Below are 18,634 nucleotides of genomic sequence, written 5' to 3'. Positions count from 1 at the left end.
AATAATTGATAATTTATAACTAATTTGTAACTAATTATTTTTATATGTTTTTTTTAGTAAAGATTAAAAAATAATTAAAATACAAATTATATAACTAAAAATATTACTTTCAAACTATAAGGACTAAAAGAGAATTAAAATAAAAATTATAAAAAATAAAAAGATTATTTTTAAATTATAAGAACTAAAGAAAAATTAAAATATAAATAATAACAACTAAAAAATATATGAATAATAAAATTATATAAATCAAATCAGTAATTAAAATAAAAGAAAAAGAAATAAGGGAAATGAGTGACTGAACCGCTGTATGAAGAAGACAGGAGGCAAGAGAAAAGAGTGTGAGTGTAAGTAGCTTGCAAACAGCATCATCATCGTCATCCTCATCTCTCCATCGGTTCCCTATGGGATCGAATTTCGCAGCACAATTTGGGGCTTTCCGGAAATCCAATTAGGGATTTCAACGGTTCTTCTCTCCGTTCCGTTCTCGTTTCGTCGCGGAATCACAAAACTGAAAACAATCAAACCTGGGGAGTGAAGGTTCAGGCTTCGATCCTCGCTCCTTGTGCTGTTGCCTCCTTCGGTTCTGGCGCTCCGTCATGGCCGATAACATGGAAATCGATATTCCCTCCGATTCCCAGCCGCTCAAGCCTCGCGATCGAGTTGTTCGGGTAACAATCGCGTTTTTCCCTATTCACGTCGCTTTTAATCGAAATTCACACTCGTGGTGGCTTGATCACTGTTTGATTCGCTTTGCATTTGGTGAAGGATTTTTATGGATTGCTTTATTAGATGGTTTACCTGTTTTGAATTGTTTCTGTCGGTTTGGATCGAATGATTTATTTATTTTTTGTTCATGGATGCAGATTGTTGAATTTTGAAATTTAGGGTTTGAAGTTTATTTTTTTAATTGTGTGATTGATATGCTGTTTTGGCTCGGTTTGCAGAGGCTTGCCCAGTTTGGTGTTCCTGAGGAGCAGCTCGACCAACCTGGTTTGGTTGCTTTTGTTAAGGATAAGAGGGCGTTGATACCTGAGCTGGTGTCTGTGATATTGCCTACTGATGCGGAAGTGGCAGATGCATGGGAAGCTAAATTTTCTTCTAAGAAGACGGCGGTGGGTGTGATCATGAAGAAGAGGTTTAACGAGAGCATGGTGTGGTTGCAGTGGTTGATGTTTGAGGGTGACCCGGGTGGTGCACTGAGAAGGCTTTCCAAGATGTCTGTTGGGCAGAGGGGTGTCTGTGGGTCTGTTTGGGGCAACAGTGATATTGCTTACAGGTGTAGGACATGTGAGCATGACCCAACGTGCGCAATCTGTGTTCCTTGTTTCGAGAATGGGAATCACAAGGGCCATGATTACTTTGTTATATACACGGGCGGCGGTTGCTGTGATTGTGGGGATGTAACCGCATGGAAGCGTGAGGGATTCTGCTTGATGCATAAGGGTGCTGAGCAGATACAACCGCTTCCGGAAGAATTTGCAAACTCCGTTGATCCTGTGCTTGGTTCCCTTTTCAATTGTTGGAAAGTCAAGCTAACATTGGCGAGTGAGTCAGTTACTGAAAAAAAGCATGTAGCAAATGAGCTAACTTATGCCGTGGTTGATATGCTTCTAGAATTTTGCAAGCATAGTGAGAGTTTGCTCAGTTTTGTTGCTAGGTTGTTGTTTTCTTCTAATGGTTTAATTTACATGCTGGTGAGAGCTGAGAGGTTCTTAACTGAGGTTGTTGTAAATAAACTCCATGAGCTACTCCTGAAATTGTTAGGAGAACCAAAATTTAAGTATGATTTTGCTAAAGTTTTTATCACTTACTATCCAACTGTCATAAATGAGGCCACAAAAAAAAACAATGACTCTTGTCTAACGAAGTACCCGCTACTACCCACGTTCTCTGTGCAGATACTTACTGTGCCCACTCTTACCCCACGTCTTGTGAAGGAAATCAACCTACTTACCATGCTGTTGGGATGCTTTGAAAATATTTTCATTTCTTGTTCTGAAGATGGACGCTTACAGGTAATGAGTTGCTACATTTTAGGTGATGTGATGTCAGGATGTGCCAGAATAATGAGTTCATGTTTGGTTCTTATCCTTTTCAAGTTGTTCTAGTTGGGTAGTTAGTTAAGAATTTTATATTAGTGAAATGTAGCTACACTTCTCATTAATTTGTTTTTAATCATCTTTCATGATGTTTCATTAAAGTATATGGGACCTTTTTGTAGGTTTCCATGTGGGTAGGTTTATATGAGACAACAATACGTGTTATTGAAGATATTCGATTTGTTATGAGCCATGTGGTAGTGCCCAAATATGTAACTAATGACCAGCAAGATATCTCAAGAACATGGATGAGACTTCTTTCCTTTGTACAAGGGATGGGCCCTCAAAAGAGAGAAACAGGTCAACATATAGAAGATGAAAATGAGAATGTCCATTTGCCTTTTATTTTAGGGCATTCTATTGCCAATATTCACTCTCTATTGGTGGATGGGGCATTTTCTGATGCTAGCAAGGGAGAAATGGATGGAGAAATTGTTTGGAGCTCTAGTAAGAATGATTCAGATGATGGAGATAATCTAAGGCATGCAAAGGTAGGACGGAGATCTGAGGAAAGCTCTGCATGTAATGTGACCAGTAGGAATAGTGCCTTAGCTTCTAGAAAGCTTCATGAGATAAAAGCCGATGCCTCTTCTCAGCTGCCTCTTCCACTTTCTGTCTCTTGGTTGATATACGAGTGTTTAAGGGCTATTGAGAATTGGTTGAGAGTCGAGAATACCCCTGGTGCAATTCCTAATGCACCATCTCCGAACAGTGGTGCTGTCTGTGATGGCAATTTTTCAGCATTTAAGAGAACAATATCCAAGTTTGGAAGGGGTAGATATACATTTGGTAGGCTTGTAAGTTCTAGTGAAGATCATGGTAAGCAGTGTTCTGAAAATAATGAAATTGATTCAGAAAATACCTGTATGCGTCCCACGTTTGATGATAATGCCATGGAAGAAGATTTCCCCGTGGAATCAGATGGTCCGCGTTTTTTGTCATTGCCTGATTGGCCACAAATAGCCTATGATGTTAGTTCACAAGATATATCTGTACACATTCCATTACATAGATTGCTTTCCATGCTGTTACAGAAGGCAATGAAAAGATATTTTTGTGAATCTGAAGGGTCAGATGTGACTCATGTTTCTTCAGCTAATTCATTGCCGACTAGCTACAATGACTTCTTTGAACAAGCTTTACGAGGAAGTCATCCATATGGTTTCTCTGCCTATATAATGGAGCACCCATTGAGGATTAGGGTCTTTTGTGCCGAAGTCCATGCTGGAATGTGGCGTAAAAATGGAGATGCTGCTTTATTATCTTGTGAATTGTATAGATCAGTACGCTGGTAAGTCAATTTTGTGTTACTATATACTGTATCTGAGGACTGAAACTCATCCATGTTAGAGATATTTCTTTCTCTGCTCAAATCTCAATAATCCATTACATTATACTATATCAGTTTGTTTATTTTGACAGGTCTGAACAAGGTCTGGAGCTTGATCTATTTCTTCTTCAGTGTTGTGCTGCACTAGCTCCAGAGGATCTATTTGTCAGTAGAATTCTGGAGCGCTTCGGGCTGTCAAACTACTTATGTCTAAATGTTGAACGGTCTAGCGAGTATGTCCTCTCCTGCAACAAAGCAAACTTTTCATGCATATTTGTTACTTTGATGAAATGCTTAAATGTGCAGTATTATATGAAGTTAATGGCATGCAAGTTCTTGAAAAATATAACTGTTTTCTGGATTGACCATTTTTTGTTGTGGTCCTTCAGCAGCTTCTTTAGTCAGTCTTATGTTGTTTTGTAGTTCTTTTATTAATAACTCGGAATGTGCACATGTCTTAGAATGTGAGTTTGGGCCTTACTCAACCCTATAAAACTGGCTTGTAATGTGAGGGTTGCCCCCCACTTATATACTGTAGTTAGTCTTATCTTGTTACTTTTTTATGCTTTATGGGTGAGAGTGGGTGTTCAGCCTACATCCCAAATTGGGTCACTCTCCAGTCTCTCTCCCCCCAACCCCCAAAACAATTCTACAATTGGGTAGTGTTTTTTTTTTTTACATTTATAATTAATCATGAACAAATTACAGCAACACCCCCTGAGGTTTCATGTAATTACACAAGAATCCCTAGTTTTTTTAACCATTACTTTCACCTCCCTTGTAGGGGTGTTAGTGTAAGATTTAAGTGGATGTCAGTGTAATGTATTAAAGGGGTGTTGGTGTAGGAAAATAAAAAAAGGTGGGATTATGTGTAATTTGATGAAAGTTCAGGGGTGTTGTTGTAATTTGGTCATTAATCATATATTATACTATTATAAAACTATAAAGTATTTTATAATATCTAAGAATATTTTAAAATATAGAAAAAAATATAGATACGTAATTATATATTGTATAATATTATTTAATAAACTCAAATGTATAATCTATAACATAATATAATAATAATAATAATAATTTATAAGTGTATAAACAAAATATATAAATAAAATGTAATACTTAAATAAAATTACTATATATATATATATATATATTATGCTTTCTTATCTCTTATCTTGTTATGCTTTTTGGGTGAGAGTTGATGTCGGGTCTACATCCCAAATTGGGCCACTCTCCCGTCTCCACCCCCAAACGATTCTACAATTGGGGAGGTTTTTTTCTTTTCTTTCCATTTTATAATTATATATTATGCTATTATAGAAGTATAGAACTATAAAGTATTAAAATATTTAAGAATATTTAAAGATATAGAAAAAATATTAATACATAATTATATATTATATAATACTTCCCGGGTCCTTTATATAAGAAACAGATCACCAATTCATTAAGACCAATAAAAGTAGATAAGTTAGTTAATTTAATTAATAATATTATAAATTTAAATATTATTTCAAAAATACCCATAAAAAGTTGTGGTAACGTTTAATGACACTCCACATCGAAGGGATGCTGTTTTTTCAACCAATGAATGCATTTGTACAGGTCAATAAATGCATCCATTTGCATGGAGAATGAATGAGCATCTTTCACTATAAATTAAGGGTATAGTCTTGCTATGGTCTTGTACCTCTCTTCCCATGTTTTCTCATCAATATTTTGATCTTTTATACATAATGGTCCTTTGTACAAGAAACGAATAACTAATTCATTGAGACCAATAAAAATAGTTAAGTCAGTTAGTTTTAATTAATAATGTCATAAATTTTAATTTATTCCAAAAATACTCTTTAAACTAATTGGGTTAAGTAGTGGTTACTTTTAATGACCCTACAACTCCACCAATCAGTGTAACTTGTATTGTTAATAGACCAATTAATGCATTAGAAATGAGTAGATGCCTCATTAATGGATTTCACAAGATAAAGGGTAAAAAAGAAAACTAGCAATTAATACATCTAAGTTGGTGTATGTTTCTTATAATTAGGACCAAAATAGAATACTCTTTGTTTCTTATATAAAGTACCGGAGGGAGTATATTAAAACTGGCCAACAATTACTAGTGTCCATATCATCTTACTATGCTTCTCACCTGTTGGTGAATGTCAAATTTTACTTTCCTTATGGAAACAGGGACATTTGCTGATTTATGTTTCATTTTGTTGCAAGATTTTTCTTTTTGTCTTGTTCCCATGCTCTTGCATGATTTGCTTCTCTACCTTGTTTAAGAATGAATGCTTTATTATTTTCAGATATGAACCTGTTTTAGTCCAGGAAATGCTTACTCTTATTATTCAGATAGTAAAAGAACGACGCTTTAGTGGGCTAACTACTGCTGAATGTTTGAAAAGAGAACTAATTTATAAGTTATCCATTGGTGATGCCACTCATAGTCAATTGGTTAAGTCTCTTCCTCGTGATCTCTCCAAGTTTGAACAACTTCAAGACATCTTGAATACAGTTGCTGTTTATTCTAATCCATCTGGATTTAATCAGGTTTGTTCCACTCTTGGAAAAAATTATCACTTTCTTTTGTTAGCCTGTGTTTACCGAGATTTTATCTTTTATGTTAGGGTATGTATTCTCTGCGATGGCCATTTTGGAAAGAATTGGATTTGTATCATCCACGTTGGAATTCAAAGGATTTACAAGTTGCTGAAGAAAGATACATGCACTTCTGCAGTGTCTCTGCACTAACCACCCAATTGCCCCAGTGGACCAAAATTCATCCTCCTTTAAGGGGGATAGCCAGAGTAGCCACTTGCAAAGTTGTTCTACATATTATCCGTGCTGTGCTATTTTATGCTGCTTTCACTTTTAAATCATCTGAATCTTGTGCTCCTGATAGCGTTCTTCTACCTGCTCTACATTTACTGTCATTATCATTAGATATCTGTTTTCAGCAGAAAGAATCTAGTGAGAATACATGCCACGATGTGTCTCATCTTCCAATAATAGCCTTCTCTGGAGAAATAATTGAGAGTTCTTTCGGTGAACAAAGCTTGTTGTCACTTCTTGTTTTACTGATGGAAATGCACAGGAAGGAAAATGTCGACAACTTTGTGGAAGCAGGTGGTTGTAGTCTATATACTCTGATTGAAAGCTTACTGAAGAAATTTGCTGAGATTGACAACAGATGCATGACTATGTTGCAAAAACTTGCCCCTGAAGTGGTCAGTTATATTTCTGAATATGTTCCGACTAGAGACTCAAGTGTCTCATCGTCGGCTTCTGATAGTGAGAAACGCAAAGCAAAAGCTCGAGAGAGGCAGGCTGCAATAATGGTAGGCTATTGTGTTTTCATTCTGTTTTAGTCAATGATAATAAAGAAATGCTATATTTTGTTTGCAGTCCTTTGCATGATTTATTGCTATTCGGATGAAAGACAAATATGAGACATGATGTTAATTATCTGAATATTTAAATTCTAGAATACTGTGAAATACACTTGCTTTTCATATCTTCCAGGTGCGTCTGTTATATGCTAAGGAAGCCATATGGTTGCAAATATTCTCAATTGAGTTAATTAGCTAAACATGCTTTAATATGCTTTTTCATCTAGCCACCTTGATCTGTTCTGTTGCGCCAATTTATTTGTCTTCACCATTTGATCTTGTTTACTTTCCTTCTAATGTAGGAAAAAATGAGAACCCAGCAGTCTAAATTCTTGGCCAGCATTGATTCCACTGTTGATGATAGTTCACAACTTGGTCATGAAGGTGACTTAGACACTGAGCAAGATGCAGAAGAATTCGATTCTAAACAAGTTGTTTGCTCCCTTTGTCATGACCATAATTCAAAACATCCTATCTCTTTTTTGATTCTTCTTCAGGTATATGGCAGTAGCATACCAGCTGTAAGCTAGATCAAGCATAGCTTCTTGTTTGTTGGATTGCATTATTTTTTAATTTTATTTACTCTTAATTAATACATTTTTTTTGTGTGTATAAGAAATCTAGGCTTGTGAGTTCCGTTCACCGGGGTCCTCCATCGTGGGCCCAACTTTGTCGATCAGATAAAGATCACACACCTATCATTAACACCAAGGAGACGGATACATTGCCTATGAACTGTAATTCAGTTAGTTCAGGATCAACTTCATCTTCCCACTTAAGTCAATTTGTTCAGAATGCTGCGAAAGAATTAGCTTCTTGTGGGAAACCTGGGGAAGCTCTTACTTTTCTGCAATATGTCAAGAATAAGTTCCCAGCTTTGTCAAATTTTCAGCTCCCAGACACATATTATGATGAAAAAGAAAATACACCATATACTTTTGAGACTTTAGAACAGGGTATGTACTTCTCCATTTGTGCTGAAATGCATGATCTTCTGTTATCTTCGAATTTGATGAATGAGGATGAGAAAGTTTCAATTGCTGGAGGGAGTTCAAATCTTATAATAGACACTGGATCTGTATTGCTTGGGAAATATACCGCCGATCTTCTGCAAGAGATGTCAGAAATTTCTTCTGTGTCTGAAAGTGCTTCTAATGAGACTGCTTCTGTAGAATCAACATCACAGCATCCAGCATATGATGGATTTGGCCCTACAGATTGCGATGGAGTTCATCTTTCTTCCTGTGGGCATGCAGTACATCAAGCGTGTCTTGATAGATATTTATCTTCATTAAAGGAAAGGTATGCTTAAGATAGAGTTATCAGTGTAACTTATGTTGTGTTTATTATCTTTGAATGCCTTTCCTAGTTGCTATACCTGAATGTATAGCATTTGAAATTCCTTACCTGAATGTATAGCATTTGAAATTCCTTTTTCACTTTTCACTTTGCTGTTATGTACCAAATGTTCTTTCCAGATTGTTAGAAATATATTATAAAGCTACCCATGTGTCTCCCTAGTTCCATTTTTAATATTGTATCAAAGTCTACCTATATAGAATTTAGAGAAGGATTTGAGGCCAAAACTGTTATAATTCATTTAATAACAAGCATTTTTGGAGTGTTGTGTGTGATGCCCTTGGACCAGTTTTTGTTAACTGGTTTCACTGGTTTGGTAGAAGTTAAGAAGCCATGTTTATGTAGAAAGGTGCTTTCTGTGCTATACTTTGGTACATATGATACACAAATTTTTAGAATATTTTGGGAGAAATTGGTTGATAGCAGCTTCTTTGGGATATAATAATGCATTGGGACCCTTATCTACTTGATGTAGCAGAGCTCATATGTTTTTTACTTTTTAGAGTGGTTTCCCATACAGATATGTTAAGAGATTGGGACCACTAATTTTTGTTTTCTTTTACTTGTATTTTCATTTTTTAAGGAGGATCAATTATTGTCATCTCTTTTAACTCATCTTTTCTCTTGTCTTGGGATCCCTCATTGGTATGCTGTCAGTTAAGTCACTATAAGTTCTTACTGATATTTGCAGTTTGCCCTGGCCTTGGAATGGAGGGAGCCTCCCTCACCATAAACTTTCATGTACCAAACTACCAAAATTTTTTGGAGATATTAAGTTCAATCATTTGTTCATACAGATAATTTAGTTCTTCAATCAAATCAAGTCTGATTAACCTAAATGACACTCATATACACAATACAGAAATGGTTAATATGCAATGAGTAGATGGTCAAGTTTTTTTTTTGCTGTGGAGTAATTATTATTGTTATTGTAACTGGGCAGATCTGTCAGAAGAATTGTTTTTGAAGGAGGACATATTGTTGACCCAGATCAGGTTTAAGTCTTTTCTAATTTCTTTTTTTCATTTTGTTATGACACCTTTATAATCTTTTCACTCTCTTCCAAATGTTCACTCTTTTTTTCAAGGGAGAGTTTCTCTGCCCAGTGTGCCGCAGACTTGCAAATTGTGTCTTGCCAACTTTACCTGGAGAATTACAGAAGCCTTTTAAGCAGTCTACCATCTTGAGTACTGATTCAATAAATACTGCACCCCCCTTAGCTGAATTGAGTGAATTGACTTATTCACTTCGCCTCCACCTAGGCTTAAAGCTTCTGCAATCTGCTGCCAATGCAGTTGGGAAGGATAAATTTCTAAATGCTATTCCTTTGCATCACATTGATAGAACTAGAACAAATCTTGAAAACTTCATACGGTGGCTTTCTAAAATGTATTCCCCTTGCAAAGAAGAGAAGCTATCAAGATTTTCCAGACTAAACCACTCAATGCTAATGTGGGACACTCTCAAGTACTCTTTGACATCAATGGAGATTGCTGCCCGGTGTGGAAAGACTTCTTTAACTCCAAACTTTGCTCTTAGTGCATTGTATGAAGAACTCAAATCTTCAAGTGGCTTTATCTTATCCCTGATGCTGAAACTTGTTCAAAAGACACGAAGTAATAATTCTCTTCATGTGCTACAAAGATTTAGAGGTGTTCAACTCTTTGCAGAATCAATTTGTTCTGATGTTTCCCTGAATTACACAAATAATGAGTCTGGGACAGGTATGGTTCTTGTTCCTACTGAATGTGACCTAAGAGTTTTATATGTTATTGATTGTTCCATTTCATATCTGCTATGCATCCTCAGGTGATATGTTAAGTATCTTAAAGCATATTGATATGGACCTGTCAAACACCTACATTAGCTTTTGGAGTCAGGCTTCAGATCCTGTACTTTTCCATGACCCTTTCTCAACATTGATGTGGGTTCTCTTTTGTCTACCACACCCGTTTTTGTCATGTGAAGAATCCTTGTTATCCCTAGTGCATGTTTTCTATATAGTAGCTGTAACCCAGGTTGGTCCCCTTGCTTCTAACTTATTAAATGATATGTTCTCTTGTCTGGTATCTATTTCATAATCATTTTCCTTGGATACAGGCTATAATTTTGTATTATGAGAAATCTAAGGATAAACCATCAAGGGAATCAGCTCTTTCAGATTGTCTGATTACCGACATATATAACGTGATGGATGAGTCTGGATATACCCAGCAGTACTTTGTGTCAAATTATTTTGACCCTAATGGTGATATTAAAAATGCTATTCGGAGGTTTACTTTTCCTTATTTGAGAAGATGTGCATTGTTGTGGAAGATACTCTATTCTTCTATCCCTGCACCATTCTGTGATGAGGAAAATATATTGGATAGATCATGGATTGCCCCAAAGGACACAATGGACAGGGCCAATATTGAGATATTTGAGGTCACTAAAATTCAAGAGCTCGAGAAAATGTTTAAAATTCCCTCTCTTGATGTGGTTCTCAAGGATGAACTTTCAAGATCTACAGTCTCTATTTGGTGTCATCATTTTTGCAAGGAATTTGACTTGCGCAGAATTCAGCAAAATATGCATGTAACACCTGCTGTTCCATTTGAGTTAATGAGATTGCCCAATGTTTATCAGGATCTTTTGCAGAGGTACTTTTAATTATTATATGGTTATGCAAGGTACCATATTACTATTCTTTTTATTCTTACAACATCTACACAAGCAGATGTATCAAACAGCGCTGCCCTGATTGCAAATCAGTTCTTGATGAACCAGCTTTGTGCCTACTGTGTGGTAGATTGTGCTGTCCTATTTGGAAATCATGCTGCAGGTTCATTTCCTACCAATTTCATCATTGATTTTACAGTTTATGCTTGGAAATGCATTTTGACATTTAATGTTTTGTCTCTGGTTCTTAAGTTGTAATTCAATAATGACAAGCTATATTTTAATTTTTTACTTGGGTTCAGATCCAACTGAACTACTTTCTCAAGCTGATTGGTGGCTGCAATATCATTAACTTGAGCTACTAACATGAGTTTCTATGTATAAAAATGTATTTTCCAGTTTTTACAGATTTGTTCCCTTGACCATCTCTTATCTTAGAATTGAAGTTTTCTTTATTTTTTAATTATGTCTTTTAGTGTTCTAGGCTATTCTCTAAACTACATTAAACAAATGTGGTGAGTTAGTAGACCATGGTCTGCGGCATTAATTGATATTTCAAATTGATGACAGGCTACAAAAACTGACACATGATTGATATAGGTGTGAGTTCCATTTATCAGTGAAGGTTTTCTTTTTTTGGTTGGGAGTTGCAGAATAATTATGGAAGTAAAAATTAGGTGTTCATAATGCAACAGTGTTTAGAAGGTTACGAGTTTGATGGCATTCTAATTTGGTTTTTGTTGTCATTATTCTTTTTCTTGTGGACCCAATGAAGAGGACAAGATGATTAGATCTTTCTCCTTTAATATCTAATGACTGGTTTACATATATTGTAAAAATAATTTGTTCTAACGTAAATGGATTTTTTGAGAACTCAGTCATTGTGCAGCTTGATGTAACTTCCATTACATTATGTAGTCTTGTGATTTATGCATATGTTGCATAACAATATAACAGTCAAATCAGTAGAGTTAGCTGGTGCAGAGCATCAGTACCTCCGTTCAAATTTTTCTCAGTTTTGGGTCTTATTTTGGAGCAGAAATTTTCATTTGACCTTGGTTCTTTTATATTTCTAATGCTTTTGTTTATTTATGTGAATTTGAAAGGATTCTTTTTTTTTTAAACATCTTAAGGGAAAATGGATGCCAAACTCATGCCGTAGGCTGTGGAGCTGGTACTGGAGTGTTTCTGTTGATTAGGGTATCATGTTCTTTCTCAAACTTGATTGAGTTTTGAATCACTTGTCTGCTTAGGATGTATTGTTCTTTTTTAGTTTCCTTTATCTTGTTTTTGAGCTATCTTGATCAGCCTCCTCTTGTTTTTTATTGACTAATTAGTTCTTTGCTTCGATACTAAAGTAATAATGAGTCGTGCTTGTGCTGACAGAGAACAACAATCCTACTACTGAGATCTGCACGTCAGGCCCCCTGGCCCTCTCCTTACTTAGATGATTTTGGCGAGGAGGTAAGAGTCCCTTCGGCAGCTTTAATAACATACATAACATTATTCATGTTTTTTTTCTTTCACCTAGAAGCTGATAGAACCCAGGAAGTTATATAATATAATTATTTAGAGAACAGTTATAGTATTAGTTAGGTGGTTATTGTACTAAGGTTAGGCTCTTAGCTCAAATAGTAAGAAGGTGATAGAAGCCAAGGGAGGTTCGTTCTAATTGTTTGCTCTAGGGAATTGAGCAGTAGTTCAGTTGGAGAAAAGGGAAGCCCGAAGGGGAAACCATTGGAAGGAGAATTGTCTCCTTTTTTTCTGTTCAGATTTTCTCCACGAATGATGCATTCATTAGAGTTCGAAACATTAGAATATTATGATTCTTAATTGTTTGTGCTTATACTAGCTATATTTTATGCTAGTACTTTCATTATAAATATTATCAATTATTCAGATTCCATAGCATTCATGATTGCTTGTTTTGGAATTCTATTTAAGCTATCAGGATTTAGGCACTTGACATGTAGTTAGAAGTTCAAATTTATTGTATTTCCTGTTCTTTAAATTTCTCTTATTTGTAATGTTCTTTACTTCAGGATTTTGAAATGAATCGAGGCAAGCCACTTTACCTGAATGAGGAACGCTATGCTGCTTTGACTTATATGGTAAGGAAATATTCTGTCTTTACCTGTTATCTTTCAATTTTCTTATATCAATAAACATTTTAAACAATGTTTTTTTTATCTGCTTAGGTCGCTTCTCATGGTCTGGACCGTAGTTCCAGGGTTCTTGGTCGGACCACTATTGGTTCCTTCTTCCTGGTTTAGTTCAAATTCTACATGTTTACTTAGTGTGAAGGTCTGGCATTTGAATTAGCATAGCTTCTATCTTTGCTTTCTTTTCCTCCTATGTTGTTTGCTGATCACTGTGTTGATGACTTTGTGCATGCAGAATTTTTTACTGGACAGATCTCTGGAGGATGGAAATCAGTTCTAGATATGCCAATTATCATGTCATACACTCCTCTGACTAAACAGAAGATCACTAGTCCATACTGTGTCTTATGCTAAAAATGGACGTCTCATTAAGGTGTGCATGCTATGATTGAATTTTATTTGTATCAATTTCAATGTCATTTTTACCATTGGAAGGATGTTCTTGGATAGTAATGATTAGGAAAATAGTGAGCTTTTCATATATTGGCAAGGGCTAATAGTTGGGGGACTTTCCCGTACAGACTACTTGTTTATGACACCAATTAATTCGAAATCAGTATGATTTAGATCAGGAAAGATGGACTGCAAACCCAATGATCCATATGTTCCTAGAAATTCATTGATAGATACTATTGTAGTTAATTAGAAGTCTGTTAGTGAAGGAGTTAGGTTAGTTGGGTGGGCTGAGATAGTAGAAGGCATATTGCCTATAAATAAGTAGGAGGTTGAGAGAGATCTTTCTTGTCATTTAGGAAAGGATTAGACTCCTAAAGTGAGGAGAGGGGAGAGTCCTGGTCTCTCAAATATCCAGGGAAATCATTCATTTTGTAATTTATTCAATTCCGTGATGCGTTTAGTTAGGGTGTAACACATACATTTCAAACTTGTTCTTTAGAATTTAGATCTTCCCACAAATATTAGCTCTGATTCTGACAGTAATGCTGTGTTTGGTTTAGAGAATGGAAATATAGAAAAGAAAAATATTTGAATTAAAGTAGAGTGTAAAAGGTGCGGACCCACATAAAACCCACATTATTTCTCTCCCCCTCCCCTCAAACAAACACAGCATAAGTGTATTAAACTCCAGCCAGTTTTGTTTTCCACACTTTAGAATCATTTTGAGCTGTAAATAAATTTTCCTCTACTGTATTTGAACAAAACATGAATCTTTTCTTATATTTAGTCCTATCTTATTGATTTGGTATTCTAAAGCTCTGCATGCAATTCTCTGAACAATCACCTGTAGAATACGTATGTCCTTGTTGACTGTTGAGACTTCTTCAGTTGTATTTTTTATTGCCCCTTTATCATTTTGTAAATTTTTTAAAATTTACTTTTTACTTGGCACTGAAGTAAAGTAGTATACGAATTTTATGAATTTATACTTACAAGGTTATCTCTTTTCACACGTCAGTAGATTGATACAGTAAAGATTTTAAACTTGGCACCTGTCAGAGAATCTACCTGCTGGTCAGGGCTGTACAGATTCTGCCAATGCTGACATAGCTGCTAGCTTTCTTCTGCTCCTTGCCTTACCATAAAGTACGTTTCCAATGAAGTAGGTGCACATGTGTACATATATCATATCATACTACTGAGAGGAGCAATTGCTTCAAGGCATAGTTTGTGGAATTATGGGCTTATCAGTGGTTTAGGATGTCTGAAGACACTCATGTTGCAGTTCTGTATCCCTTCCTCTCCTTTTCCTTTTAGTTGGGTGTTTAGCTGGGCCATCTCCTCTACCCAGGTTGAGGAAGCAGGACGATTCCCTATTTATGGGCATATTGTATACAAGGTATATATATTACTGATTTCTACTGTCAATATGTTTTCTTTTTAGTATATTTGAGGAACAATGCTAATAGACTAATAGTAAAATTTGTGCTGCTCATTTTCAAGTGTCTCGTGATAATATTATCGTATTTTGGTAAATTAGGTAATTGATTGAATTGGAATGTTAGACTAGTTGATAAGTATATTATCTAGCCATTGTTGGACTGCCGTTTGAATTATACTAGTGGTGGGTGGGTGGATGTTGTGAAGGAAAGGGATTTTCTGTTTGAGCTTTCTCATAAGTTTGTGGAGTTGCTCATTTGAATCAGGAAAGAACCGCACTGTAAATAAAGTGATAATATGAAATTTTATTAGTGAAACTCAAATAGATTCATTCGTTCAAGAAAAAAAATAAACCCGGACAGAGTAGAATTTAAAAGTTCCTTTCTCTTACATCACGGGTTAGTTAGAGTAAAAAACGGGAAGTTTAAAAATGAGTACTGATAATTATGGCTGTGCTGTGTTCAAATGCTTTGTCAAATTTAATTTCTGTAGTCTGTTTGAGTTTCACTTCTACTGTGAACGGGAATGTTTGCTGAACGTAAAATTAAAGGATAGAGTTCAAAATGGGTTGAAGTGACAGTTGGTGAGAGTGTAGCATTAGATTTCTCTTTGCACGTTCATTCTTCGATTTATTTACTTTTGCATTTTTTTGAAGATTGCGTTTTCATTTTTTACAAGGTCTATCACCCAATGCTTTAAAAATTGGCTCGGACAGTCGAACCGACTGATTGGACTAAGAATTGGGGACAGAGCTTCGGTTTGAATCGGCCAGTTTTGCGGTCGAATTGGTAAGCCGGTCCGGTTGAACAATTGAACTAATATTTATTTTTTTGTTTAAATGCAAACTTACCCAGGAATTGAAAGACCTAAAAATTATTCAAAAGTCTTACTACTAAATCACTACAATTAATTAGTCAACTTATGACGGTGATTAAAAAAAGTAATGAATCAAATTACATTAGTATAATTTTGATAATTATTATATTATTTTATAATTTTTAATTGAATAATTTTTCTTGAAAATTACTATTGAATTGAAAGTTCATTTCACATATATGTAAAATTTTATATTAATTCAAAATTATTTGATGTCTCGTTTATATAAATTAAAATCGATATAATATAAATATTTTAAAATATATTAAAATATAAATCATTCGATTATTTATTTGTAATTAAATTTTAACAAAATTTAATACGAACAATCTTGATAATATGTAGATATAATTTAACAGTTGAATTGATAAAAATCACATTTTATATTAAGTTATAAAAATAATATAATAGTTATAAAAAAAATTAAAATTAATATATATATATATATATATATTCATATATTCATGCAATTCAAGTACTTACCCACAAACTTTTCCTTGTTAACCTGACTCAGCCTAGGTTGATTTGGACAGGTGTGATTTTTGAAAATAGGCCTATTGTATTTGGTAAAACATTTGGTAGTTTTTAATTTTTTTTATAAGCTAAAAAGCATATATAACTGTTTGACAAATGAGTTTTTTAACTATTTCCTAACATCTTTTTAGAAGTTACTTGAAGTATTATTTTAAAATATTAGTTTTTGGGATTTTATATTGGAAAGTGCTTTATAGTATGAAGAATAATTAGTACAAAATGCACGAATTGACGTGGCTTATCTAATGTCCAGTGATTTCGGCTTTCTTCACGGGCTCCCTTCTCACCGTTTTATTTTACTGAGTTGTTGATCGCTTGACTTTTCTTATTCTTTTACAATCTTAATCACAAATTGAAAATCCAAATTCACAATGAGATATTGCTCTCATTCTCCCTATACCATTTTATGTCAGTTTTTTTTTTGTTCTTCAACCCAGTTAAACCCGATTTCAATCAATGAGAAATTGAAAACCTGATTCTACAGTGGTCTCTTTTTCTTCAACCCTCAACCCTGTTAAACACATTTACTAGATGACTCCTTTGAAACTTGTGTGGTACGAGCCCTACAGAATGAGTTTCAAGTCGTGGCTTCCCCTAATTGGATGGCATTCAATGAAAATCTAAGAGACTACGTACAAGTTGTCGCATGTTCTGGCTTATGTCTCCAATTCTTTTTATGCTTTGAAATTGATAATTTTAGGTGTTGGTGCGAGAACTTTGCATGATATGCGGGAGACAGTTCTGTTATTTTATTTTTTCTTTCAAATTAAAATTTGATTTATTATTTAAAATAACAACGCGTCAGCTCTTTGTGCATTTGGTACGGTTACTCTTCGTATAGCATTGGTCTTTTATATTTATTTCCTTTCGTCTTTAAATGTTTATTATATTTCTTTTTTAATCTTTTTTTTTATTTTAAGATAAAGATTTTATTTTTTTATGTTTTATGTAATTTATCTTCTAGCTACTTTAATACATAATCTTACCAAATACTTATGATTTTAAAAAAAAATGTTTTAACTTTCAACTATCGCCTAACTTTTCATTTATTTTTATCAAACATAACCGTAGCATTTAATATTTGAATATATGTTTTTTATCTCTTTAAAATACAGTTCAATTTTAGTTATTTCAAAACTTTGTTCATTTTACGTCCCTTTAGTTTTGAGATGTCTATTTTGGCCTCAAGGGTTATTTAGAGCACTTTTCATCCCTTTATAAAGTATTATTTGAAGCACTTTGATATATCAAGGTGGATTTCATATTTGGAGGGAAAAAAAAGATTTCAAAATTAGAAGGATGAAAAATAAACAAATTTTAAGAGCAAAAATATATTTTATCCTTAATATTTTTTTTAGGTTTAGTGTCACTTTTGATTTATTAAGTTTTACTTTATTTGTTTTGATACATTAATTTTTAAAAGTTTCATTTTAATTTTTAATGCTTTCAAAAAATATCGTTATGGTCTTTTTTTTAATTTACCATTTAAAATGTTGAGTTTTGTTAGCATTTAAGTTTTGACATAATTATTTTAACATTGCGGCGCCTAAAACATCAGCAGAACATTAATGTTTTGAATGAAAAATTAAATAAAAGATCAAAATGAAATTTGTAAAACTTAATGTATTAAAATGAAATAAAAGTAAAATTTAATGGACCAAAAGTGATATTAAACTTTTTTTTTAAAAAGTATATTTTTTTTAACAATTGTGTATTAGTGATAATTTTTTATTTAATAGACAATTTTGCATATAATGTGATATTATATTTCTAGTAAAATTATTTAATTAAAAATATATATTGTAAAGTATATCTTAATTTAATTTTTATATTTTTATTCTATGATTTAATTATAGGTTATGTTAAAATTGATATATAGCATTAAAAAGTTGGATTAATTGGATTTTATCGCATGTTTTGGGTCTTGATCGATACATGTTTGACATTAAATTTTTGGGTTCGGTAGGCATGAAGAGAAACCCGTTTGAACCTCTCCATTGTTTGCTACAAAAATAATTATGTGGCTACTGGTTTTTCACTTACCTATGTCATATATAGGTCAGGGTTATGGTGTAAATATTATCTCGTCATTGTCACATTATTTATCATATTATTATTTTTGTAATTATTTTAAATATTAATATGCAATAAAATATTGTTAAAAATAAAAAGTAATAATTTATAGGTGTAAAAACAAAAATAAAAGTGATATTTGCAAGAAAAATTATCTAATTTTTAAATCAAACACTAAAATACTCTTTCTTCGTATCTCCTCTATTCCTCCCCTCTCTCCCTCCCTCCCTCTCTCTCTCTCTCTCTCTCTCTCTCTCTCTCTCTCTCTCTCTATATATATATATATATATATATATATATATATGT

At 33.8% G+C, this 18,634-nt stretch overlaps 1 protein-coding gene across 4 annotated transcripts; it reads left to right on the top strand.

Annotated features, from left to right (window-relative positions):
• The first annotated feature begins 294 nt into the window (after positions 1 to 294).
• Positions 295 to 15,798, top strand: LOC114395798 (E3 ubiquitin-protein ligase PRT6-like). 4 transcript variants are annotated; one of them, XM_028357645.1, is made up of 20 exons: positions 295 to 671; positions 948 to 2,018; positions 2,225 to 3,393; positions 3,525 to 3,665; positions 5,745 to 5,988; positions 6,066 to 6,776; positions 7,130 to 7,324; positions 7,444 to 8,129; positions 9,130 to 9,181; positions 9,274 to 9,910; positions 9,996 to 10,204; positions 10,287 to 10,828; positions 10,906 to 11,010; positions 11,981 to 12,047; positions 12,234 to 12,311; positions 12,890 to 12,958; positions 13,046 to 13,151; positions 13,245 to 13,382; positions 14,572 to 14,804; positions 15,524 to 15,798. In XM_028357645.1, exons 1-17 carry the CDS (start codon positions 600 to 602, stop codon positions 13,118 to 13,120), a joined length of 6,123 nt encoding a protein of 2,040 aa, XP_028213446.1. In that variant the 5' UTR covers positions 295 to 599; the 3' UTR covers positions 13,121 to 13,151; positions 13,245 to 13,382; positions 14,572 to 14,804; positions 15,524 to 15,798. The 4 variants fall into 4 exon arrangements, with proteins under 4 accessions (XP_028213446.1, XP_028213445.1, XP_028213444.1 ...); XM_028357644.1 differs by having other exon boundaries at positions 14,427 to 14,804; XM_028357643.1 differs by having other exon boundaries at positions 14,424 to 14,804.
• Positions 15,799 to 18,634: the final 2,836 nt, after the last annotated feature.

Source organism: Glycine soja, chromosome 18, assembly GCF_004193775.1.
Source record: "Glycine soja cultivar W05 chromosome 18, ASM419377v2, whole genome shotgun sequence".
Lineage (NCBI taxonomy): Eukaryota > Viridiplantae > Streptophyta > Magnoliopsida > Fabales > Fabaceae > Glycine > Glycine soja.
Note: the sequence above shows the minus strand (reverse complement) of the source record. Positions and strands in the feature narration are given on the sequence as shown.